At 52.3% G+C, this 24,842-nt stretch overlaps 1 protein-coding gene across 1 annotated transcript in view; it reads right to left on the bottom strand.

The window, feature by feature from the left end:
- Positions 1 to 24,842, bottom strand: part of MYH9 (myosin heavy chain 9) — an 85,383-nt gene that overhangs the window by 34,249 nt on the left and 26,292 nt on the right. Inside the window, exons 2-5 of the mRNA XM_069585335.1 lie at positions 20,867 to 21,218; positions 16,924 to 17,080; positions 3,685 to 3,712; positions 2,621 to 2,714 (exon numbers count right to left, since the gene is read on the bottom strand). Of these exons, the coding sequence (XP_069441436.1) occupies positions 2,621 to 2,714; positions 3,685 to 3,712; positions 16,924 to 17,080; positions 20,867 to 21,199 (612 nt within the window). The 5' untranslated portion in view covers positions 21,200 to 21,218. The remainder of the gene's footprint in view (positions 1 to 2,620; positions 2,715 to 3,684; positions 3,713 to 16,923; positions 17,081 to 20,866; positions 21,219 to 24,842) is intronic.

Consider the following 24,842-nt stretch of genomic DNA (forward strand, 5'->3'; position numbering starts at 1 on the left):
TGCAGGGCACCAGCAGTCACAGGACACTGGCTTCCATCCCCCAGCTCAGATGGGCTGGGAAGACAGCGAGGCAGCCCACGGATCCAGAGTTGGTTTGAGCGCTGCTCCCTCATCCACTGAAACACCTTCTCCAAGCACAGGCCAGGCTGCCAGGCTGGCTGAGCCACTCCTGTTCCCACAGTCAGATGGGAGCTTGGGCCCCACCAGAGCAGGCAGCCTGCTTAGAGGCAAAGCTAAGGCCTCTGTTGGGGACACAGGCTGCTGCTGTGGAAACATAGGGGCCCCAGGCCAACGCAGGAGCAACCAGCTTGGATTCCCGAGCTGAACTCAGCCGAAATGAATCGAATGGTGGCGGCTAACCTACAGGTTTCTCTTCATTGATGCCTAACCGGGCACAGGAGAGACCTTTATTTGTCAATGAAACCCGCATACTGTGAAATTACGAGGCACTGCTATAGGCAGAGTGTGCTCGTGAGGTTTGGGATTATCTGCACGGTCTCTGAAGGGCTTCCCTGGGTGGAGTTTCTGCCAGGGGCCTCCAACTAGCACACAAAAACCAGAGGGAGGAAGAGCATCAGAGGTGGCTGTTCAGATTCCAGAAGTCCATCTGGAAAGTCCCTTCACCCTGCACCGCTTTGCCAGCTTGCCGTCTGGCCAAAGCCTTGACCCCCATAAGGTGAGGTTTGGGGTATCCCAATGGGTGGTCTTGGGATAAGCACTTGGGTCACTGCGGGGAGCAAGCTCCCCAGCGTATGCCACAACAGGCCTAGAACACAAGGCACAAAACAAGTTCAAGAGTGTCTCGTGGCCTGGCTGTGTGTGGAAAATCACTGCACAGCTTTAGGCAAGGAAATCAAACAAACTGGTCAATGGCCTTTACAACTGAGGGCCTGGACAGTCGTGAGAAGCCAAGGGCAGCCTATTCAATCATTCGAGTTGAGCTTGGAGCTGGGTACTGGGTGCCCATCACACGTCAGTCTGAGAAAGAGGACGTGCCAAGTTCACCTCCACTCGTCACAGCTCCCACATGCCGTCCTGAGTGCTGGGGGCCTGCCTCTCCCTGCAGATGGATCAGCCCCAGACATAATGCACGTGGGTCGATGTCACTGCTCTGTAACTGCAGTCTCCCCACTCCTGTCCCACAGGGCAGCGACACCAAGGCCACCCTCCGGAGATCCAGACATATACTAGGCATTCAACCAGTAGCTGGGAAATGGATTTTCCTGCAAATCCAGAGATGGAAAACCACAGCTAGAGAACTCCTAACCTCCCCGGGCCTGTTTTTAAAATAGGTCCCTTAAAAAGAATGGAAAATGGGGGAAGGGGTGGGGAGAGAGAGAGAGCAAAAGAAAACTTCACTCATTTCTAAATATAACTCCTGACACCCCTTGGAAAAAGATTCAGAATGTCTGGCAAAGTCTGGCACATGAAAAGTTACTTCTGGTTTGATTCCAGAAGACTATGCTCTTTAGAACATTCTGCAGGACACACCCCAGGTCTGCATGCAAGGAGACACACACCGCTACTTACTTACACACGCTGCACACGGCGCCCTGGGAAGTGGGGGGCACCCAGATGGCTGCCGGGGACACCGGTGGCACTTAGATTTCATAGGGAAGTTCAAGAGTGTGTACTTGAGAGACAGAGAGAGCGCACCACACGGGCATGCTTCGGACTGACCACACCCAGCTCTGGGGAAGCCCAGTGAGCAGATTCTTGGCACTGCTTCCGGCCAGTGCGGTAAGGGCCGCCCACCCCATCTGGTCCAGCACGCTGAGCGTGTGGGGGTTTGGTCAGGCAGACGCTCACTCCGCTGTGCCTCGGTCAGGGCTCCGCATGGGGACTTCCGCCCCTTATGCTCCTGGGAACTCTGAGCTTCTGAGAACAGCTGGGCGGTGAGACTGGTCCCCTTCCTGCCGGGGCCGTCATTGCAGAGTGCACGCGTGGTCACCGTGTGTCACAACCCAGCCCCTCCTCCCAAGACAGTCAGTGAACCGAGCCTATAAGAAGAGGTCTAGCCGCAGAGTGACAATGGTGTGGAGTGAAAAGCTGCTCAGAAAAAAATCGTAATTCAAGGGCACACGATGGGCAGAACACGCATTCCTGGTGTACAACGTGCAGTAAACGTGCAGCTCACCTAGCAAGGACACCGCTGGGTTCGACCACAGTCCACCAAGGGGGAGAGGGGGAAAAAAAGGGAAGTGAGATGACTTTGCAGCTGCCTTTTCTCTCTTCACTGAGGGATGTCCACCCAGAGGCATTTCAACACCAGGGAACAGAAGCAGGGGTTCCAATGCCGGTCTGCCCGAGATCCTTCAAGTCTCCATCGACTTGAGAACCAAGCTTTGGAATCTGTCTTCCAACCTCAGAAGTGGAGGCCACACAGCAGGGGCTGCAAACTTTCAGCAGTCTCCAGTTTCCACAGCAACTCAGGGTTAGGGCCGGTCAAGGAGGAAATGGGCTGGCTCTCACCAGACCCACTCCCAGGATGGCCAGGACGCAGGCTCAAGCAAAGTGGGCCTGGCCTCTACTTCAGTGCCCCAAACGCCAAGCCATGGATCATTAAGTGCTCCTCCTTGGGGAAACCAGGCACGTCCGTGGGGAGGAAGGCCACACTCACCTGGTCCTTCTTGCTCTTGTGTGATGAGGCCACGTGAGCCAGGTACTGAATGACCTTCTTGGTGTTCTCCGTCTTGCCAGCTCCAGACTCACCCCTGCCAGGAGAGCCAGACAAGTTCTCAGGGGAGAAGTGGCCAAATCTTTGGTGTCTCCCCTTTCCCACTGCAGGCTCTACTGTCTCCCATTCTGTGGGTGCCAAGGTGGGACACCCCACCACCCCTGCAACAGCCCGTGGCAGGAAAGGGACAGGTTAAACTCTGGAATCCTCACTGGGGTCCTTTCCCACGGCCCTCCAGAGGCGTGACAAGAGTAAACTTCAGTCCACTGCCTTTGCTTCCAAGTCTCAGGAATAAGTTTTAGGCAGCTATTGACTCAGGGGTCAAAGGCACTTATACATCTTCCCTTGAAACTTCACTTGAAGGAATGTTCTGTACCATTAACTTTCTCGGCAGTGGGTTGATTTATCAGCTCCTCGTTAGGTTCAAAGGACGGAAGTGAGAAGCCCAGGTAAAGAAAGCTGAGGTTCAAAGCAGGAGAATGTATTCTGGGAGCCATCAGCTCCCAACCCTGCCTCGTTGAGAAAATGCTTGCTTTTCTTCTTGGCTATAAACCCCAGCCCCGCCCCCTCCTTTGAGGAAGCAGATTAAATCTTTGAAATAAAGCTCATTCATACTGGGACCACTGAGTAGCAAACATTAAGCCTGTTCCTTGGGGAAGTGGGGGCTTCCCTGGTGACTCAGACAGTAAAGAATCTGCCTGCAATGCAGGAGACCCAGGTTCAATCCCTGGGTCAGGAAGATCCCCTTGAGAAGGGAAGGGCAATTCACTCCAGTATGCTTGCTTGGAGAATTCCAGGGACAGAGGAGCCTGGTGGGCTACAGTCCATGAGGTCACAAACAGTCAGACGTGACTGAGCAGCTCACACTTTCACTTTTCACTTTTTGGGGAAGGGGTAGGGGATTGACTTGGGAATGGATCTCGTGGACCTCGGTTTTGGTAGGAGTCCCAAAGAGTATGAACAGAACAGAGTGACCCAGGCCCCGCCACCCGGACAGAAACACTTACGTGCACAAAATGGACTGGTCCTCTCGGTCTGAAACAAAAGAGACATGGGGTTAACCTCCAGGAGAGTAAAGCATCCCCCTCCAGTTTCTGAAGAGCAGCCCACTGCCCCCAACCCCACCTTCCATGAGCAGAAAGCCTCAGACGCTGGCCTTGCAAGGGGATTGAGGGTTCCACACCACCAACACACGCTGACCCCCTGCCTCACTGGGAGGAGGGACATTCCCCGGTGGCAGCTGCTCCCTCCTCCAGGGACTCAGACTGCCCGCCCTGGCTGCCCACCCAGCCCCAATTCCATCTGTCCACCTCTGAGGAAGCCAACCTCTGGAAAGCTCCCTGGAAATTACTTTCCTGAGTGCTAAGGTGGGGCCTGCCCTGTGCACTTCTAACTTGGGGTTGTTGGAAACAAGGTCCGCAGCAGATGTTTAAAAACACTATCCCCATCCAGGTAAGAGGCACAAGTAAGACGCTGGGTGAGAGGTGGGGTCAAGGCTGGCTTTGCAGCGGGACAGCCCTGGGCTAAGATGCTGCCTTGGCGTGGCCTTCTCGGAGCCCAGCCTCCTCCCGTGATGCGGGATAAGAGTGTATATGGAAATTACACGTGAGAAAGCACCGGTGTGGCATCTGGCATGGGGAAAGTGCTCAGTAATGTGAGTTCGGAGGCAGGTCAGAAAGAACAGAAGCTCTTCATAATCAGCTCCTGACCAGTTTCTGTGACAACTGGGGTCTCCCGGCCTGGGGGTCAGAAACTCTCAGCCACTCTCCTAGCTCTGTGAGCCACTCAGCCAGCAAGGATGTAAACAGTGCTCTCCCCTTGGGGCAGGCAGAACAGTAACGTTCAGCTCTGAAAGCAAAGTTTGACAGAAATGCTTTATTTAAGATATCAGGGTTGCCCTGGCTCAGTCCTCAGTGTGCAATTTTAAGCAACAGCTAAAATTAAAACCTTTTTTTTTTCCCTTTTTATCCCATCGCATAGAACACCCCACCCACCTCCTTGAGGTCAAGTCAGCCTGAATCCAGGACCAGGCTACTAATGGACACTTGGCTGCAGTGAGGTCTGCGGTTCCTAAGTCCTGGTTTCCTTACCCATACGTAAACATGCTACTAACTCCCTGACAGGATTAGTTTGAAAAACAGAAAGAATGTACAAAGGACCCAGCCTGGAAGCCTGTGCAAGGAATGGACTTCACAGGCAGCTGCTGTCCATCTACCTCCCCATCAAGAAGTCACCACGATGGGTGGTGCTGACTCGGTCAGGGACGTGGAGGAACTAGGTGACAAGTAACCAGGGTTCCAGCAGTTGTCAGGAGCCTCAGTGCTGGAGAGAAACTGACATCAGCCATCTGGAAGAACACCCTCACGGGCTCGACTGCCCAGCCAGGACCCTGCAGGACAGGGCATCTCGAGGCAGACTCAGGGCGGCCTGTGCGTTCAGGCTCGAGAGATGGATTTAGCTGTTGGGCACCAGCAGATACTGCGCAGCAAGGTCACGTGCCTCTCTGCGAGGGGACCCTCCTGCATGCTAATCCCAGCACCCCACTCGGCTGCACATTTCTGACGATCACCTCTTCTCCTGTCTCGAGAGGGAGAAAGGGAGTCCAGCCAGGGAGGAGCAACAAGAAAGCTCACATAGAACACAAGCTGCAGCGGCCCCTCCAGCCCTGAGAAATATCAACAGTGCGGGGGTGTGGAGGGAACTCGGCCACTCACACGGACATAGCCTGCACCCTGCCCCCCACTGGGCAAGAGTTCAGAGCAGACCCGGAGGGTGACCTTGCTTCCAGCTCTCGACTTTCCCAAAGAACAAGGCCCTTCAAGGCTGCACAGCAGAGCCTGAGACAGACCCAGAGGGGTTCCCGATAAGGCAGCAGGGAAGGGAAGGCAGGGGGAGGGTAAGGAGGGAGGTGCTAAAGGTGGGGGAAGCCAGGGCAGAATAAGAGAATAAGGGGACTGGGGGGGTGGGGGGCGGCACAGATCTGAAAGAACACAGCTGTGATGGGGTCAGGCCTCCCTCCCCCACCCCCTGCTGCATCTCAGAGGCTGCCCAGCAGCTAGCGTGTTCAGTCCCGCTCCCTGGGAGCAGGCAAGAATGTACCTGCGCGGCGCGGCAAGTCTGCAGGCAGTGGCAGCTGAGGCTACCATAAAAGGAAACATTCCCATCCCTTCCAGAGGAACCGTTTTCCCAGGGCTGTCCGGGCCTGGTCCCTGGGACGGCTGGAATTCCTCTGATTGTGTGAGGGGGAGTCAGATGCTGAACGGCTGAACAACAGGAAGCAGAGGCCCCAAACATACACGTGTGGGCACGCACACACAGTCGCACTGTGCACACAGACCCACACGCACACACACAGGGTTGTGGACAAGTTGCATGTGGACACGCATACACATGAATGCAAAGACCAGACGTGCCTGGGCACGTGTGCAGAGCCATGAGCGCCCACACAGGCACATGTACACATAGACACGCACACCTGTGGGTGCACACACACAGATACACTTACACAGAGGCCTGCACACACTTCACATCCCACTTCCAGAACCAAACGCTTCATGTAAGCTTCACCCACTCTACCATCTCCAGCTCTCCCTGCTCTGACTTTTCACCTCCAGCTCCTGAAGCCAAGGTACCACTGTCAACACAGCCTAAAAGGAAACCCTCTAACCCTTGAATTTTACACTTTAAAGAAACCTTAATTTGCTTCGCCAGAACATTTGCTGAGGCAAATAGTTTTGCAGAGGAAGCCTGACAGGAGGCGTTTCTGATTTCCTCAACTCTTGCCCCAACCACTTTTTTGAAAGTGAAGTCGCTCAGTCGTGTCCGACTCTTTGCGACCCCATGGACTGTAGCCTACCAGGCTCCTCTGTCCATGGGATTTTCCAGGCAATAGTACTGGAGTGGGTTGCCATTTCCTTCTCCAGGGGATCTTCCCGACCCAGGGATCGAACCCCGGTCTCCCTCATTGTAGACAGACGCTTCACCGTCTGAGCCACCAGGGAAGGCCCCAACCACTGGGCATCCCTAAATCCACCTGCCCACATCCCCCAGAACCTGTCAATTTCTCTTTTTATAGAAGGTTGCGTCGGCACCTCTTAGGAGGCTCGTGAGGCAGGCACCGCCCCTGGTCTGCACAAGCCTGTCTCACGGCATTTGGCTCTGTTCCTGCACTCAGAAGCATCTCTTCTGGGTAGGGCTATTGTTTTTGTTTAGTCGCTTAGTCGTGCCCAACTCTTTGCAACTCCATGGACCACAGCCCACCAGGCTCCTCTGTCCGTGGGATTTTCCAGGCAAGAATACTGGAATATGTTGCCATTTCCTTCTCCAGGGGATCTTCCTGAGCCAAGGATCAAACCCAGGTCTCCTGCATTGGCAGACAGATTCTTTACTGCTGAGCCACCAGGGGTCAGGCAGGAGTTGGGGGAGGGTGGAGGGAATTCTCAGTGACTCTCCCCGTGGCTTGGTTTACTGTGCTGGGGCCCCAGTGCATTCCGGCCAGAACCCTCCTTAACACACACTCCATAAGCTCTCCCCATACGGTCCTCTCTAGCGACACGGACCCTTGAGAGTCCAGCCCACTCCATTGTTTGCTCAAGTCCTTATTTGAGCCTATGTGGAATGAAGTCTTATTTGAAAACACCCTTCCTTCCTCCACTATAGAGGAGACAGACAGATAGGAATCCAACAGCCCAGAACTAGGGAAGTGCACCCACCAGAGAAAATCCAGTTCTGGGAAACAGGCTCCCACAGGATGAAGACAGTAGTCTGACTTAGGGCCCCTGAACCTCTCCTGCCCTGATCCTTCCTCAGCAGGGACAGGGTAGAGACAGGAACACGAATCTCTGCAGTGATTTTCAACTCTTTTAAAAGCTGCAGCAGGGACTTCCCTGGTGGTCAAGTGGTTGAGACTCTGCCTTCCAATGCCTTCTGGTTCAGTCCCTGGTCAGGGAGTTAGGATCTCACATAGCAAAAAACCAAAATGTTGAAACAATATTGTAACAAATTCAATACAGACTTTAAAAGCAGCAGCAGCAGCAGCCTTTCCTCAGGAAAATCTTCCTGAGTGCCCCATATGAAGAGTAGGAGACAAAAACCAGAGCTGCCTGGGAGGTGGAGACAGGGTTCCTGGGAACACACTTTACAACTACCGGTCCATGTGTCTGGAGCCACGGGGGAGAGAAGAAAGCCGCTGGCTGGGTGCCCTAGAGCCCGGGACAGCACCCTCGTCCTGCACGTCCCCACAGGACGCCTAGCCCCTCAGCCTCCAGGCAATGGGAGGGCAGGGTTCCCTGGCAGCGCCGCTCCAAGGATCAAATGAGGCGGATGAATAAAGCCTGAGACACAGGGCAGGGTTTGGAGACTGACCGGAATGACCCCAGCCCTCTGCACCTTCCAGCTCTCCCAAATGCATGGCCTCCTCACAACAGTGAGAAAGGTTTTAAGTTACATATCCAGTGATGAGGCCATTCCCTCCCTGGATTTTATTTTAAACCCCAAATGCCCTGAGGCCTTTTGGAGCTGATTCTGATGTCCACATGGACAGGTGTTTCCAGCCAGCTCAGGAGGCCCCGTCGCAGGTTGCGAAGGGGGGCGGGGGGGGGGGGGGCGCCAACCACAGGTATTTCAGGCCAGGTACAGGCTTTACAGGCTTTTGTGAGGGGCCTTCTCACTCACTTCCTCTGAGAAAGGAGCTGCCGATTCTTGTCCATAAAAGGCCACGCGGCTCACTCAGCCGTGATGTGACATCAGCCCTGACAGGAAGTATGGGAGGAAGGGAACAGGTCTGGTTCACCCACTGCGGCTGCCCAGGACTGACTCATCGGACGCTCACTCAGATAACGCCTGCTGGCCTTCCGCAGGGCTGCTCTCTGGGGGCACCTGGAACAGGGTTCTGCCTACAGGACCCGTCTTCAGATCAACCGTGTTTTTCTCTAGAACGGACTGAGATGTGGATACAGCCCAAGCAAAAATGAATTCACAGGGCAACTGCTGAGATGTGGATACAGCCCAGGCAAAAATGAATTCACAGGGCAACTGCAGCTTCGACAGCCCACCTGAATGGGTGAGAGATGGCACAACCAGTGGGCCTGCGACTGTCCACACCAAGGCGGCTGTTTTTTTGCTAAAACTGCACAACAGACCCCCAGGTCGCCCACTGTCAGACCCCTGCTCGGTGTTGCCTGGGACAGAAGCCTCGAGCTGCGAGGACAAATTCCAGAGCTGCAGGTTACTTCTCCTGAGACTTGGTCACAGTGGGCGAAAACACCAGGCACTTTGCCAGGTGTAAAATGTGGAGAGACTTGTGGGTTTAAGCTCAGACGTGGGGGCTGGGAAGGTTCTAGACAACAGGTGGTCCCATCAGCTGCATCTAGAAGTCAGGACACTAAGTCCTGAGAAACCCAATGACTTGGTCAAAGCATATAAGCTGGGCCAAGAAGCCAGGCCTCCAGATTCTTCCCCACACTGCTCCCATAGGCCAGGGCCTCAGGGCTGCACGTGACGTGCTATTCCCACTCATGAAGGGTCACGCCAGCCTTGCAAGCTGTCTGCTACTTTTTCCAAAGCCAGCCCAAGTCATGAGCTTGGGTTAAGTGCATAGGAAGCAAACAGAGGTGAGGAAGAGAGGGGGCAAAATAATGCCTCCTGTTAGTGGGTTGCTGCCAAGCCTTGGCGGCCTGTGTCATGGCACCCAAGGGAACCTACCAGCACCGCACTGCAGTCAGTGAGCAGGGAGAAAAACCCACTGGTGGCTCCCAAGCACATGGCGGTGTCACCAGCCGTGTTCTCTTCAGGAACAAAGGTGGGCCCAGACCAAGCAGACACTTGAACCAGAAGCCAGGGGACCAACCCCACTCGGTGCCTCTGCCCACACTCTCCCCCTGTAGGGGCGGGGTGTGGACTCTGCAGAGGCCCCAGTCCCCAGGCACAGGAGGCAGAGGTCTGGAAGGCATCCCCACCAGCACCGCTGACAATTAGGAAGAAACTCAAGGGACTGCTCTTTCATTCTGTTAGGAGGCCCCAGATAAGCCCCCTCTTGGTCAAAATGCATCCGGTGGCTCACACAGGTAAGCTCCTAGTGCACAGGTAAACCTGCCCAAACCACTGCTTCTGGCAGGCAGGGCTGGGAGCAAGAACTTCTCAGAGTGGGCTGCTGCTGAGGCAGCTCTCATGGGTCTGCCAGGACGGAGGGAGACTCAAAAGCCACATGTGGGTATAGACGGCCCACAGCAAAGGTCATGAGGACATCTGGAGAGATCTAACAACCCCTGAGGCCAGTTTCACCCTCTGAAATAACCCCTCATGGAAAAGGAAAGACAGGGAGGAGTCCTGGACAGAGAGCACTAAGCCACGGGTCACAGCTCTGCAGCAGAGAGGACAGGCGGGAAAGACAATGGGACACAGACAGGGAATGAGATGGACACCACCAGGCAAGCTCAGGACAAACCTGGCTTCAAGTTGGAGAACAAACAGCCCTCCCAGGAGGCAGTGGGCTTTGCGAACGTCCCATTGATGGGTTTGGTCCAAGTTAGAGAACCAGGACCATCAGGGCTAAGGAGACAAACTGCAGTGGCACGTGAAGATGCGCCCTGTAGAAGCCAGGGGGTGAAACGTCTTGAGAAGGACAAGCAAATGAAATAAAAGACGGGCTGGGGACTGTGGGGCCAGTATTTGCCCCCAGAACATGGCTTCTGTTCTTGGCTTTCAGCTTAGAGGTCTGCCGTATTGTGTCTGCAGTCCATCTTGGGTTGGAGAGACCAGCTCTTCAATAAGAGTCAGGAAGTCCAGTTGGAATGACACCCCAAGCCCCAGTCAGCACCACCTGTTTGCCAGAAGCACGGAGTTATTACAAAGGTCAACAGTGGGCCATTAGCCTTGGTCAAGACTAGAGGAATTTTACAGAAGCCACTGATGTTATCCTGAGTTTTACGCCTGCAGACTCTCAGCTCCCTTATCTCTTTAGGTTGGAGGAATTTATCTTGTTCTCCTCTGATAGCTAAATTCCAGAAATCAAGCAAGCAAAGGAAAGCAATCCTTTCCTCCAAGTGCACCAGTGTCCAGCCCTGACATACCGGGACACACTCTCTTGGGGTCTCCAGCCAAGAACTTGAGAAAACAAGGAAAACAAGCTTGTAGGCAGCAGAGAGGTTAAAAGCACAAAGCAGCTTAGCCATTAGAGACGTTGCAGGTGAGTTTTTGTTTGCATGTTGCGGGGAGGAAGATGTGAAGTAACAGAGACATGGGGCCAAGTTCTCGGCCACCCGCAAAGTTTCAGGTTCCGAGAGGTCACTTCTTTCTTCTCTCCCACTTCAGTCGGCCCAAAGCAAAGCAAAGCCGGCCTGCTGGGTTGAATCAAAAACAAAACAAAAAAGCAAGCCAAGAGCTGAATCCTTGAAAAGGACTCATTAACCACAGATTCCTCTTCTAGAAAGGACATTTTATAGAAATGAGACTGACAGGCGTGACCACATTGTAAGCAGGCAGCCTCATTTCAGGAGCTGACTTTCCTTCTGGGGGCCCTGACCAAGCAGCCTCTATGCAGGCGCTCTGGAGTTGGGGTGGCAGGCCCAGGGCTGCCTGTCACGATGCCCCTCTGGTAGCCCACCAGCACATAAACAGAGGACTGCTCCAGAGCCAGGGAGGAACTGTCTCTCGAGTGCACGACACCTTCCTGAAGACCCACCCTTGAGGCTCATCAACCCCAAGGCCCAAGGACCAGATCAGACAAGCTGGTGGCTGCATCTGCCAGCACACGCCTGTGTCACGTGGTGACTGTGGGGATGGCAGCTAGATGAGCCACTTCCTGTCCGTGCCGGTACCCAGAGCCTGGCCTCTCGTAGGAGGCTCACCAAGGAGACTTTAAGAAGCCACCTGAGAAAGTGTGTGCTTATCACCTTCTTCAAGCACGTAGGAGAGTGTGTGATAAGCAGTTCTCGCAGAAGGCAGGGACTGTTCATTCAGGACATGGCATCTCCAGGCCCCACTGCCATCTTCTATCGGACATCATCACAGGACATGGCCTCTCATTCAATCCTTGGAGTAACCCTGCCAACTTTGTTTATCCAGTCAAGAGGCAGAAGAGAAAATGAAGGCCCAGAGTTGACCCCGGTCGGTCGGGACACAACAGGGCCAGACTCCAACTAGTCCAAACCCCGTGCTCTCTTCTGCACACACTGTCTGCTCACAAGGCAAGCCTCTCCTTCAAGCTAAGGCCCAGAGAGACCTAGCAGACTAGACTGTTCTGATGACCTGCTCCAGAAGCGCCATGTCGTCTGTCAAAGCTGGACCCCCGACCCCCCTGCTGTGATGTATCTGCCTGCCTCTCAGACCCCAACCCCAGCAGGGCTGCATCCAGCACAGCCGGCTGGCAGGGGTGACCGTGGGATGGCAGGGGCAACAGAGTGCGGCCCTAGGATAAGCCGCTGCCTCCGGGCTTCCCTGCAGACAGCGTGGCCTTTGTGTGCAGCTGGCTGGTGGGGCTCCCTGGCAGGGCCCGAGCCTCCTGGCCGGCACATTCCTGGCTAAGTACAATCGTCATATCTGTGGCTTCCTCGGCTGCCTGTCCTGTGAGTCTGCTTTAATGCGGGGACCGTTGAAGCACTTCCGACACAGCACTTTCCCTCTGGAAGACCTTAGAGGGTAGACAGCTCCATGGGAACAACAGTCACCAAGCCCGGGAGAAGGTGGAAAGAGGGCCCTAACCAGCCAAGCCCACAGGGAGCATCCCTCCAACTCCAGCCAGGGAGGAGGACCAGCGGTGAGCCCTGGAGGATGGGCACCAGGGTGGGAGTGGGAGAACTGGTTTCTGGGGCTGGCTCTCTGGGGGCCTTTGGACAGTCAGTTAACATTTCGGGGCCTGTCCTTCTACCTGTAAGGCAGGAGGACTGTCCTCAAATGTGAAGAGAATGATCAAATTCTACCCTTCTTTGCTACCCAGAAAGGTTACTCAAGCACTGAGAGGCTGGTGGACACTCACCCAGCCCTTGGTGACCAACCACCCTAGGGCAGCTTCCACTGAGGGGCAGAGGTGGGACTAGCGTGGAGCAAAGGGTTAAATAGTTCTCGCATTAGTTCAGGTCTGGAATGAGAGCAGACCCTGCTGCCCCTCCCCCAGCAATGCTGGGAGCTCATTAAAATACCAGAGTCACCAAAAGTGAACCAAACCTGGTATTCTAACTAATTAACATAGAAGAGAGTCCTTTTCTTCTCCTCCTAGGGGAGATAACTGAGCTCCAATTCTTTAACTGGCTGGGTCTCCACTGAAAACACAGGCAGTCTTTCCCACAGAGGGAGACTCCCAAATTCCCCGGGGTAGCCCCTGGTACGTTGTCCCCTAGACCTAACATATGCCTTCAGTCTTCTCATCCTTCCGGCCTCAGATCATTCAAAGCCTTCCGCTTTTTACAGAATCCTTAGGAACGCGTTAACCACAAGGTAGGAAGACCCAGTAATGCCCAGGACAACAAATTAACCCAACGGGAAAGCCAAGGTAGGAAGGGTGAACCTACCAAGTCACCACAACTTTAATTAAACCCAAGGCTGAGGATTAAAACAAACAAAACTGGCACGCCTGGGCCATGCCATAACCATTTATTGACACACAGCCTGCCAGCCTTTCCACAGGATCCGACCTCCACGGGGTGTTCCGCGGTGACTTTCTGACCACCCCAGGCCCCGGCGGCAACATCTTCTAAACTCTCAAGACACCTGGCACTTGCTGCACTCGTGCTGACAGCAGGTACAGGCGGCACCTCATCCTGTTATACAGCTTCGGCCACAGATCTCTGTGTACAAATGTGTCTGTCTCTCCACCCAGATTGCCAGCGCCTCCAGTGCCAGAATAACGTACTCAAGTATTCTGGCACTTTCCATCTCCTACCGCCATAGCCTAATCTGGAATACCATGTGCCGCCATGCCTCATCTGGTACCCAAGGCAGACAGCACTAATCTATCCCAGCATTCTCTGGCACTGAGTCTCAGATCCTTGCCAACACAGGGCTAGGCAAGGCACTACTGATTGATCGGAGCTGACACTTAGAACAAAATCCATCTGCAATACCTAGTATAATAGTTCTGAAGTAAGTGGGGGCAATTTTGCCCCCCCCCCCCGCCGCCAGGGAACATTCAATAGGTATGTCTGGGGGCATTTTCGATTGTCACAACTGGAGAGGGAGGGTGCTATTGGCATCAAGTGGGCAGAAGCCAGGATGCTGCTAAGCATCCCATAATACTCAGGATAAGTCCCACCCCCACCCAGCCTGCAACAACAGAGTATCCAGCCCAAATGTCAGTGGTGCCAGTTTGAGAAACCCTGGCTTAGTCTAACAAATAGATAGAGAAACCATATAATTTATCATCCAAATTGGGGTGCTTCTGAAAGAGAGCAGTGTCAATACTAACTGGAAGACAGCAGGCATAAATCGGGACTTACAGGCACACCAGAGCACTTAAGAGATGAAAGGCAAGGGAGGTCCCTAGAAGTCAAAGAGCTCCTCTCATAAAAGTCCCCAGACAAAGCCACCAACTCCGCTATTTGGCAGAATAAATGCCAGTATGTCATAAGCCACAGCCAGTTAAGGGACGAGATCTTTTTCTAGTTCTCATTTAAAGAAAAAGCAGAAAAGGAACCGTCTGGCTGTGCCTTTTAGGATGTGTGTGTCAGAGGACAGACTTGTGTTTCTCAAAGCCAGGGGAACTGCGTGTATTAAGCAAAACACTCTCTCTAAAAGAGAGAAGCTGATTCTAACAACCTGAGGACCCCAATGCTCCACTGTTATTACCTGACTTAGGGCAAGAATCAAAGACTCCTCCTGGGAACTTTCTTTACTGGTGAGCCATCTTGTCATAACAGGGCAACTTCTGTTAATTAACTTCCTCCCTGTTGTCTCAAGAACAAGAAATCTGTTGCCGATTGCTTTGCTGGTCAACTATGTGCAACAAGAGGGAACTTGGAAATGTCCCTGGTCAACACGGGGGCTGAAGAGCTGCACCGAGTCCAGTGTGAGGCAGAGAGTGGGTGAAAACTTCTCAGTCTGAGGTTCAGAAAATACGTGGACCCAGCATCTACACAGATCATTAAAGAGAAGCACTAAGACCCTAGGTTCCTCGTGCCTGCAGATGTATTTCCTATCCCTGTTCTCCAAAAGATGAAAACACCCACACATTTGCCCTCATAATTTGAGACAGCTCCTTGGTTCCTGTCAAGAACATTCCATTACAGCCAAGACTTCCTGCTCAACACAAAGGAAAGCTCCAGTCCTCGGCAAGTTCCCTTTTCCTTTTTTCCCCAACTGTTTCCAACCTGTAGAGCTGACTTTTGTCCCTCAAAATTATCACGGTTGAACACATATAACTTGGGCAAATCTCTTTGGGAAGAAGTCCCACAGGTTGTTAGAAAAAAGGCTAGCAGTCTAATTTCAGAAATTCCAATTCCTGGAGCCATGCTATAGTGATATAGCTATAGCTATATCACTACGTTATTCTTATCATAATGGCTTAACGAGAAGTGAAAAAGCCCACTTGCTAGAAAAAAAACCTTTTGGGTTCAGGATCCAAGTGTGGGAACATGCTCTAACTCAGCAGCGCAGAGCTCGAGAAGACTCCAGTCTGCATGAGGCCAATTATAAGAGCCAGGAGAAAACTGACTCATAACCTCTGGAGACAGACTCAGGCTCTTCTGGAATCCCACAGAATGCTCTCCCATCAGACTCTTCTAGTTAGCACTCTGAAACCAACATCCTACTTTAAAACTAAAACGCTGGCTTCCTCAAGGAATTTTGATAGGCGTGAACATGAGCCAAAGGAGAGGCCAAACTTGTACATCCTACATAATTCACCAAGTTTGGTGATGAAACACCTTCCACAGCACTGTGCGGCTGGTACAAGACAGACCCACATGTTGGCATTTTAAACCACTAAACCAGGGATAAAGTTAACGCAAGACTCATCACCACCACTGCCTAGATTGACTATTAAGATTAAAGAAAAAAAAACAGATGCCCATGTAATAAGTAAGACATGAAAAACCACTATCAGTATAAGATATGAGAACATAACCCTATGCTAAGCAGTAGGCTAAGCTCTGAGAATATAAAGGCAACATGGGCCTGGTCCACACCTAAGTCAAAGTATTACCAGGGTTAGCCCAGACATCCTCCCTAGCTAGCAGTAATACTGCAGTCACGTCTTTAACAAAAGAGTAGAGACTTGCCAGCTATTGCAAGGCAGAAGGAACAGCCATGGTGGTTTGAAGCAGAAAGGCCTATTGGAGAAATATAAGGAGTTCCATGCAGCCAGGAAGTTGGAGAGGTAGGCAGCAGGCCAATTAAAAAAGAGACAGTGTAAGATAAATCAGGTTCCAGGCTTGAGTGATTGGGTGGATGGAGAAATGGCATCTGGGAGCAGTGGGCTGGCGGCAATCAACTAACAGAGCTGGTCCTCAGCTGGAAAGTGACGGCAAAGCCACTGAAGCGGGTGGGGCCATGGTCCAGAGGATGAGACCTTGAGAAGCAACAGGTGTTAATAGGGGAGAAGACATGAATGGGGCCGTAGAGATTAGGGAATCATAAAATCACAGGAAGGAAGGGCTTTCAAAAGGAAGTGGTCAAGACTGTCCAATCCTAGGAGAGGTTAAGTAAGATAAGAACCCAGAGCTCCACAGAAGGGAGGGTGGCCTTTACCAGACAGTCTGGGAGGGCAGCGGATGACGTGCAGGGGCAGGAGTATGGCTGAGAAGTGCTGAATGGAGGCAGTGAGCGTGGATACTTCCTCTAAAAAGCTTCACTGTGATGGAGGAGGGCAGAGACAACCTACAGAGGGCACAGAATCCAGGAGAGACTTTGTCTGTTTTTTTCAAAGACGTAAAAACAGACATTTCCAGACTGTGGAAAAGAGAGGAAGAGGTTAAAATCATGGAGGAAAGGGAATAACAAGTAGAAAAGGCAGCCTGGAAGTCAGAGAACTGGCACAGGAGCTCTTGATCAGAATGAGAAATTGGGAAAATAATAAGTAAATGCACTTTTTTGTTAAAGCCTCTACAATATTCTATCAACATATAAACGTCTCCTATGACAGCCACCAGCCTTGGCTCTGATGCAATGGCTTACAGACCTCGATGCACAGCCCCCTCACCAGTACCAGTGATAGCCAGTCCACAGGATCACCATGGCTGTGAACATGAAGGAGCACCTGCAAAGTTCCCGACAAGGCTGCAGGTAAAGACAGACCCTTGGAAGGCTGAGGGACTCACCTTGCATCATACTCCTATAGGCGGTGTCTGTGATAGCGTAAATGTGGGGGGGCATCTCATGCCTCTTCTTGCCTTTGTACATTTCCACGATCTCTTCGGAATAGATAGGCAGGTTCTTATAAGGGTTGATGACCACACAGAACAGGCCTGAATAGGTCTGAAAAGAGCGACAAACAGGAATGGGTTAGGAAGTTTGACTCACAATGTCATGGAAATCCTGTAGCAAAATGTCTGCTGCCTCCAAGGATCCCAAGTCAGCCTGATGTGAAAGCACCTCCTGGAGCCCCTGGTTTTCCAGGTCCTGCTCCAGCAGACCTGCTGAGGCATGGGGGCACCACCAGCATTTCTGCTCTTTCAGTGGGGGGCCTCCCTTGACTGCAAGACTGCTGCCAGCTGTGCACGTCAACAAGCATGTGCTTTGGGCAAGATATGGAGCAAGCTTCATGGACAGTAGGAGTCCAGTTATGAAACTGAGATGTAAGGACAATAAGAGATGTGTTTGCCTTCGTGAGAGATGCACAAAGGGAAAAGGATCCAGCTGCAGCAAGCCAACTGTGTGACGATACAAATTATTCTATCCTGAAGGACTTTCCAAGATATTCAAGCCAAAACTTCTCCATCATTGGGAAAGACTCATTATGCTCCTCAACCATCTAGATCCTTTGTGGGAGAGTAGATCACTGACAGATACCCCTCCCTGGAATCTTCCAGAGACAATAACAGGAAGATCTCTTTAAAAAAAAAAGACCACTGTCCTGTCCCCCATGAACTTTCTCCAAGACTCAGGGCTCCGCTGAAGAGGAATTCAATTCGTCAGCACTCACAGTGAGACTTCTGGGAACACACCTGACACCCCAAGTCTGAGTTCACCAGGTTAAATCAGATTCCAAAGTCAAATCCCAACAAGGGCAAGTTTCTTAACTGCCCCCTCCATCTCTCAATCCGTAAAATGGGCACAGGCAGGCTAGTTGATCTTCATTGAGTGAGGGGCTCAGAGTAGTTCAGGAAAGCAGTTTCCAGAGGCCAACAGTCTAGGCAGACCTGCCTTTCTTTGGTGTCTTCTTTTTCTAATAATTTCTCTGCTATTTTCTTTTTCTTCCAAGATCCCCCTCCCCCTCCCCGCAACACACAAAAAAAGACAGACTCCTAATACCTGGATAAGACGCCCAAGACCACCTAGGGGACATGGGTACTCACTGCGGGACACAACTCTCTTTAGGCAGCTAGAGCAACACAGGCACCTTCTCCCAAGAAAAACAGGCCAGAGGCCCCAAAGAAGCCAGGCGAAGCAAGACCCACAAGCCATGACTCACGCACACCTGCAGCCCCCGACTCTGCTGAGTGACAGCTGAAGACCACGGGGCAGGTTCCTGGCAGAGTTGGGAGCAGACCCAGGTCCCACGACACCCCTCCCCACCCCCAGCCAGGGCAGACCTTCTTGGCTGTGGAGGCCGACTCTCCAAGCTCCTCACATCTTTTTGTTTCCCTCGCTACAAGTGCCCTTGACCCTCACTGTCCACATTGTTGCCTCTGGATCCAACAGCAGCTCACATCTGAGGGGCTGTGGATGTATCAGTCCAGTCCCTTCCACCCCTGCCCTCTCCAGTCTCGCCAAAACTGAGGGTGGATCTTGTAGCCAAATCCAAACACAGGATCCACATGGGAACTGGTCGTGAGGACAAAGCCCTTCCCAGCACCGGCCAAGGGCTACAGGTCTTGAACTTTCCAAGCAGCAGTTAGGCTGAAAGCAGAACTCCAGAGGGACCCACCAACCATGCACTGGCCCACATGCAAAACAGCAGCTGAGCTTGGGACATGAACAAGTGTGTTTGGCTGCCTCTTCTGCTTGGAGGAGGGGATGCAAGGCCCTTAATTTCCTTTCTTCCTGGGATAAACAGTCAATTGTTTTCCCTCCAACTACTCTTTTCAGGAGGGACCAGGAAAGCTCTAAAGCAAAGCCGTCTGCACGTGGTATCAGCAAGCTCTGGAGACAGGAGTGCCTTGGGGAACCTCTGGTTTTCCCTCCACTACTGTTGGGTGGGGACGAGATGGCAGACCAGGCAGCAGCGAAGTCATCCCAGGAGCTCAGAAACAAGTGCGCTTTGTTCCTGGGGTTTGAGAAAACCCACACTCTAGGAAATCCAGCCTGATGAAAGTGAAGGACACGTGGCCACACATTTAGGGCGCGCATTGGGGCCAGAGGTTTGGAAACAGCTGGTGGTGACAGCAGAAGGAGACTGAGGTTTACTACAAGTCGTTCTGACAGCTGGGTGGGCAGACGGTCCTGAGGGGGGTTCAAGAGGACCTCAGAATTCTCTGAGCTAATCCCATCAAATCAGTGGACTATCAAACTAAGCCCCGTGGAATGAGCACTGCAGCTCAGGTGGGAGGCAGGGGGCTGTACCTCGAGCCCATGGCGCTGGAAGCCCGTGGAGGCACAGACACTGAGCAAGTGGCTCCGTTCCCACTTAGCCACGCCAGGGAGCTGCTCCATTCACGGGCCACAGAGGCTCTTTGTGCCTGACCGCCCCCTGTCCCCAAGCCTCCCCCCACTGAAGAAACAGAGCAGCTGTGGCGCAGAATTACCCCACGCCGCCCACAACGCCAGGCAAACACACCACACAAAGGCTCCCAGGGTCGCAATTTGGAACCTCGTGTGCAGGGGGCGGGGCGGGGGGGGGGGGCTGTGAAGGAGGTGGCGCCCCCTTGCCCAGGCAGCCCCACCAAGCAGCTTTGATCTTCCCGAAGCCCTGCACCTGCTGGGGTCTCCATTAGGGCAAATGCACAGACAATCAGCTTCCTTCTGGTGAGGATGCTGAGGAGGAGGCCAGCCAGACGGAGGCAGGAGGCTCTGTGCCCGGGTAAGGCCAGCAAAGATGCAAAAACAGGGGTTAATGCCTGATGCCTCCAGCTGAAGAGTTTCAGAAAAAAGCCTCAGATTCTACCCCTGAGCTTATAGGCGTAGGTCCATGCCTGCCTAGAGAGCAAAACACATGCTCTGGGAGATGAAGCAACTAACACACTTTCATAACTTATATTCCCATTTGCAGTATGCTGATAGGCAAGTGCAGGCCATCAGTTTGTTTCGTACTCAGCGGTTCTCTAACAGGACCCAAGCTTAACCGCGACACATACAAAAGGCCGAGCAGAGGGTCAGAGTTACCTTCACCTACAACAAATGGCAGCAGCTACAGAGCCCAAGTCTGAATGAGCCCAGGATTGGCTGGTGCGTTACAACGTTCTCACAACTCCTTGCAGATGGGGAAGTGAGGCCCCACGTAGCTGTGTCAAATGTTCGGGGAGGGCCAAGATGCGAACCAGGTCCTGGAGGCTCCAACTCGCATGACCTGAATCACTCTGCTTTACTGAGCAGGACCATTTCTTAGAGGCCAGCAGAGTGGTTCTAACATAAGTCATCAAGGATACCAAGGGAAGAGTCCCCTGCCCAGACAATAGCACTTACTCCCATCTCCCCTCCACAGACAAGCAATGCTTCCTTAAGGCCGTTTGTTTTTCTGCAAGTCACTAATTCTGAATTTCAATATTAATACCCCAAGAGAAGGGGCTTTTAATTTGGTCCATACAATATTTTCATCAAGAACTCCTGACTTCCAATCTCAGGCCTGCCAACACCTGGCTGTGTGTGTAAATCCCTTGCCCTCTCTGGGCCTCAATCCTTCCCACCTGCCATATTACATATTAGAAAGCTGGGTGAAGCTGGTCCATTAAGGACTTTTCCACTGAGATAGGTCAATGTATCTCCTTATCCTACCAACTGCAAACACCACCCACTTATGTAGATAAGTCCTGGAACCACCTACTCGTGCAGAGCCCCGCCTACTTATTTAGATAAGTCCTGGGCCCGCCCACCTGTGTAGAGCCCCGCCCACTTATGTAGATAAGTCCTGGGACTACCCACCCATGCAGAGCCCCGCCCACTTACATAGATGAGCCCTGAGTAGTAGCGCTCCTTGAGGTTGTGCAGCACTGAGGCTTCGTTGAGGCACGTGAGCTCCGCCATGTCTTCCACCTTAGAGAACTTGGGTGGATTCATCTTCTGGATATCATCCTTGTTCACCTTCACCTTCTTCCCGTTCTCCACCAGCTCTACAATGGCCTCCTCACCCATCTCTTCCTTGAGGCTGGCGGGCTCAAAGCCACTCTTGTCAGAAGGCACCCATACCAGCTTCTTGGCAGCCCAGTCGGCCTGGGCCAGCGGGTTATTGATGAAGTTTTTATCCACATAGAGATACTTATCAGCAGCTTGCTGCGCCATGGTGACTTACAGCCAGGACCTAAGGGAGAAAAAAGGATAAAAGGTTAGCTATGCACCACGTAAAGATCACTCATCTCATATCTTTGCAAATTGCACAGCATTATAATAAGTAAATTATAGATAACCAGGTTGTACAATTTGTCAAAATTTCCTCACGCTCTACTTGCAGGAGAAAGATGTACGTTGCTGAAGAAAAAAATGATCAAGGATTCTGTAAGGAAGTAATGGTAAGATGTATCCTACGGTAAATACATAATCAAATCTATAAACAACAATTGTGCCAAATGATGAGCATAATAAGAATCTTGGACAGATGTAATTATAGTCACACTAGGCTACACCCACTAAGGCCAGGAAAGTGACCGCACAGTTTAAGAAGACTTCCGACAACAACAGATTTCTAGTTAGCCCAAAACAGGCAACTGACTACAAGTGCACAGAGTGGAAGTCTCCAGTTTAAAAAACTTTCTCATTTCATGGAGTCAACCAAGAGAAGAAAACACAACACCAGTATGTTGCCAACAGATTTTAATTCCACTGCCCCAAGAAACAAGGCGAAAAGGAAAGAACTCAGGCTCCAAGAAACGCGGAGAGTAAGTAATCACTGTTTCCCTTTTGGGGCCCAATGTGAAAATGTAACCCTCACAATTCATAGCCCAGGAGAACTTAAGCCCATGTGTGTTTGCTTTTTCTGAAGCTCATTTGCAAAACAAAGATGATAAAATAAGAACCCCTCACATCTGAGTGGTTTTATTTATTTTTTTTTCTGAGTGGTTTTATAGTTTATCAAATACTATCACGCACACTTCTCTATCTCAGAAGATCCTCATTCTAACAACTCTATCAGGTGGGTAAGGTAAGTGTTACAGATGAGGAAACAGAAGCTCTGGAGGTAAGGGGCTTTGTCCAAAGTTACCTAGGAAGGACTCATGCTCCTGCTCTAACTCCTGCTTCCCACGGCCTAACCACAGTACTTATTCCTGCTCAGAGGCTCAGCTGGGATCAGCTAGGAGGACAGCTGTTTTGAGTGAATCAAAAGCAGGATTTAGACGCCCTGATCCAGAACAGAGCCAGCCAGAGCCACCAGAGGAACAGCCCAGAAGCTCACTGCCTAGCTTACGACACAGAGCGGGTTTTCCCCTGTGAGATCAAGGGCCCCTCCCCAGGTCCAGGAAGCCAGGAGGACCCCAGATCCACGTCTAGAGTCACACAGTCTTTCATGCTTCCAGGTCCCAGCAGGAACTGCGATGCCAGGGAGGCTTGGAATGGAGAGAACAAAAGGAAAAGTCTGGGCCATCCAGGCCTTCTTATCTGGGCTCATTAAATGGTTTCCAGATCAAGGCTGAGGGGCTCCCTTGGACTCACTCCAGGAGAGGCTGTTTTCCAGGAAATCTGCTAGCTCCACACCACCCCCACCCCCAACAAAGAGAAGGCAAGTCCAAGGAGCAGAGCCTGGCAGCCTCCCCAGCAAGCTTAGTCAGTGGCTTTGTTTACATTCCCAGCAAACCCTGGCAGCCCCTCTCGGGGGACCAAGGGGCACCATCCACCTGCAGGGACCACCCCCAGAAGAAGCAGGCAGAGCCCAGAGTTAGGCAGCAGTGAACAATGCAGGAATGGGATGGCTGCAAACCACCTGGCTGGCCGCATCTTCTGTGTGGGGCTGGAGGATGAGGGGCTGCACAGGCCCACTTGCAGCTGTCCTCACGTCCACACTGGCCAGTCCATTCAAGCAAATCAGAGGCTTCTCTCTGCCAGAGCAAATACCAACTGTCCTCTGCCTCTCTGCCGTCCATCTGACCACAGGCCAGTCGTCCTCCACAAAACCCTAGCCCTCAGGCTCCCCAAACCAACCTCCCCAGTCACGTCACCACCAAGCTCAAGAACCTGCAACAGTCACTGGGCACAAGCCTCACTGGCTGCTGGTTCTTCGCCTTTTCTCAGACCTCAAATAGGTAAGGGACGAGACAGACTCCCACCAGGATGCAAACAGGGATTCACTTCAACCCTTTCCCCCAACCCTAAGCCCACTGTTTGTTAAGAGTTCCACCAACCCAGCCCAGTGAAGGGGGTCAACCATTAAGTACCTACCCACCAACATAGAGCTCAGTTTATTCACAACCTCACTTGACCATCAGTCACCCTGGGGAAAAAAAAAACCTCTCTGTACCCCCAGTTTACAAATGAGGAAACAGCCCAGAGAGGGCAAGTCACTCACCCACAGTCGCCCAACCTATCATGGGCTAACCCAGATCTGCCTGATCTCTAGGTTTGGGCTCTTCCCAACACACTTATGCCTGGGATCTTGCAAAAGAAATCCATCCAACATTTTAGTGGGGCTAAAACTGCCAGTAAGTTGAGTAGAATACTGGGAGTACAGGGGGACCCATTCCACGACATTCATCAGATATCTACTGGGCATTAGCAGACAGGTGAGGAGGCTGAGAATGAGCCTTCCGGTGTGGACCGTATAGCCTGTCAAAAACAGAGCAGGCTGAAACAGCATTTTCGCTCCCTGGCCCTGTGGCTCTCAACAGCCAGCAGCCCATCAGTGATATCAGAATGACTCCTGGCTCTCATCAAACTCCAATTCACCCCAGCAACTCCAACCCTGGGGCAACAACAAGGCGGCTACCTAGGCTGCAGGCCATGGCTACATGACCTTCCCTGGGAATGTGGGTAAACTGCCCTTTCTTCAGTGAGCCTGGAGGCCATGAACTTACAGTAGGCAGTGGAGGAAGACTCCACCCAACCCCTCCACCTTAAGCTCCTGGTTCTGCCCTAGCTTCAGGCCTCAGTGGGAGGGCAGGGGGCATGTATAGGTCTGCACTGTCTACCTCTGACAGCCATCAGAGATGTGCTGGCCAGGCACACACCTCCTGTAAGAGAGAGAGGTACACCCCACACCCTCAGACCTCAGGGGGGGCCAAGCCCCCATGGATGGTGAGCCTGAGGAATTCCCCCTGGCCTCAGCACCTCAGAAGTTTTCATTAAACATTCCCGCTTGGCCAGGCCAAGGACAGAGCTGTTTGACTTCAGCAACTCTGCTGGAATGATATGCATTAGCAGCAATGCCAAAATCAATACATGGACCTGACCGGTGGGGAGGGCCACAGAGGTCATGATAAACAATGGAGCTTCTATTCAAGCCCTCCCACTTAGACCCAGAAGGGAACATCCACATCTGAGGGTTCAAGGGGGCACAGGGCTGCAGCTGAGCTCCTGTTTTCACCTGTGTTAGGTAGAGGCTCATGGGCCCCAGTGCCCAGAGGGGAAGCCAGCACTGCAGACAGGTTAACGCTCACCTCTAAGGATGCAGGTGGAGCAAGCCACCCCTGTCCAGAGCTATGAGCAGTGAAATAAGGACTGTTACAGAAAGGGCATTAGGGAGGGACTGCCTGATGGCAGCAGCCAGCACACTGCCATTTCTCCCTGCCCTGTCCTGGGACCATGCTAAATAGCCTCTGAAATTTTTTCAAAACTCTGTGTAACAGAACAATTTACAGAATCAAAGAAAAATATCCCCCCCACTTAAATTCCTGCCATTCTCCCCACAAAAATTAGTTTTCTGTTTTAGTGGTCCTTTCTACTCCTGGTTCACAGAAACACTTGATTTTTAATTATCACAGGCAGAGCAGGGAATTCC

The sequence above is a fragment of the Ovis canadensis genome, chromosome 3 (assembly GCF_042477335.2).
Source record: "Ovis canadensis isolate MfBH-ARS-UI-01 breed Bighorn chromosome 3, ARS-UI_OviCan_v2, whole genome shotgun sequence".
In the NCBI taxonomy this organism is placed as follows: domain Eukaryota; kingdom Metazoa; phylum Chordata; class Mammalia; order Artiodactyla; family Bovidae; genus Ovis; species Ovis canadensis.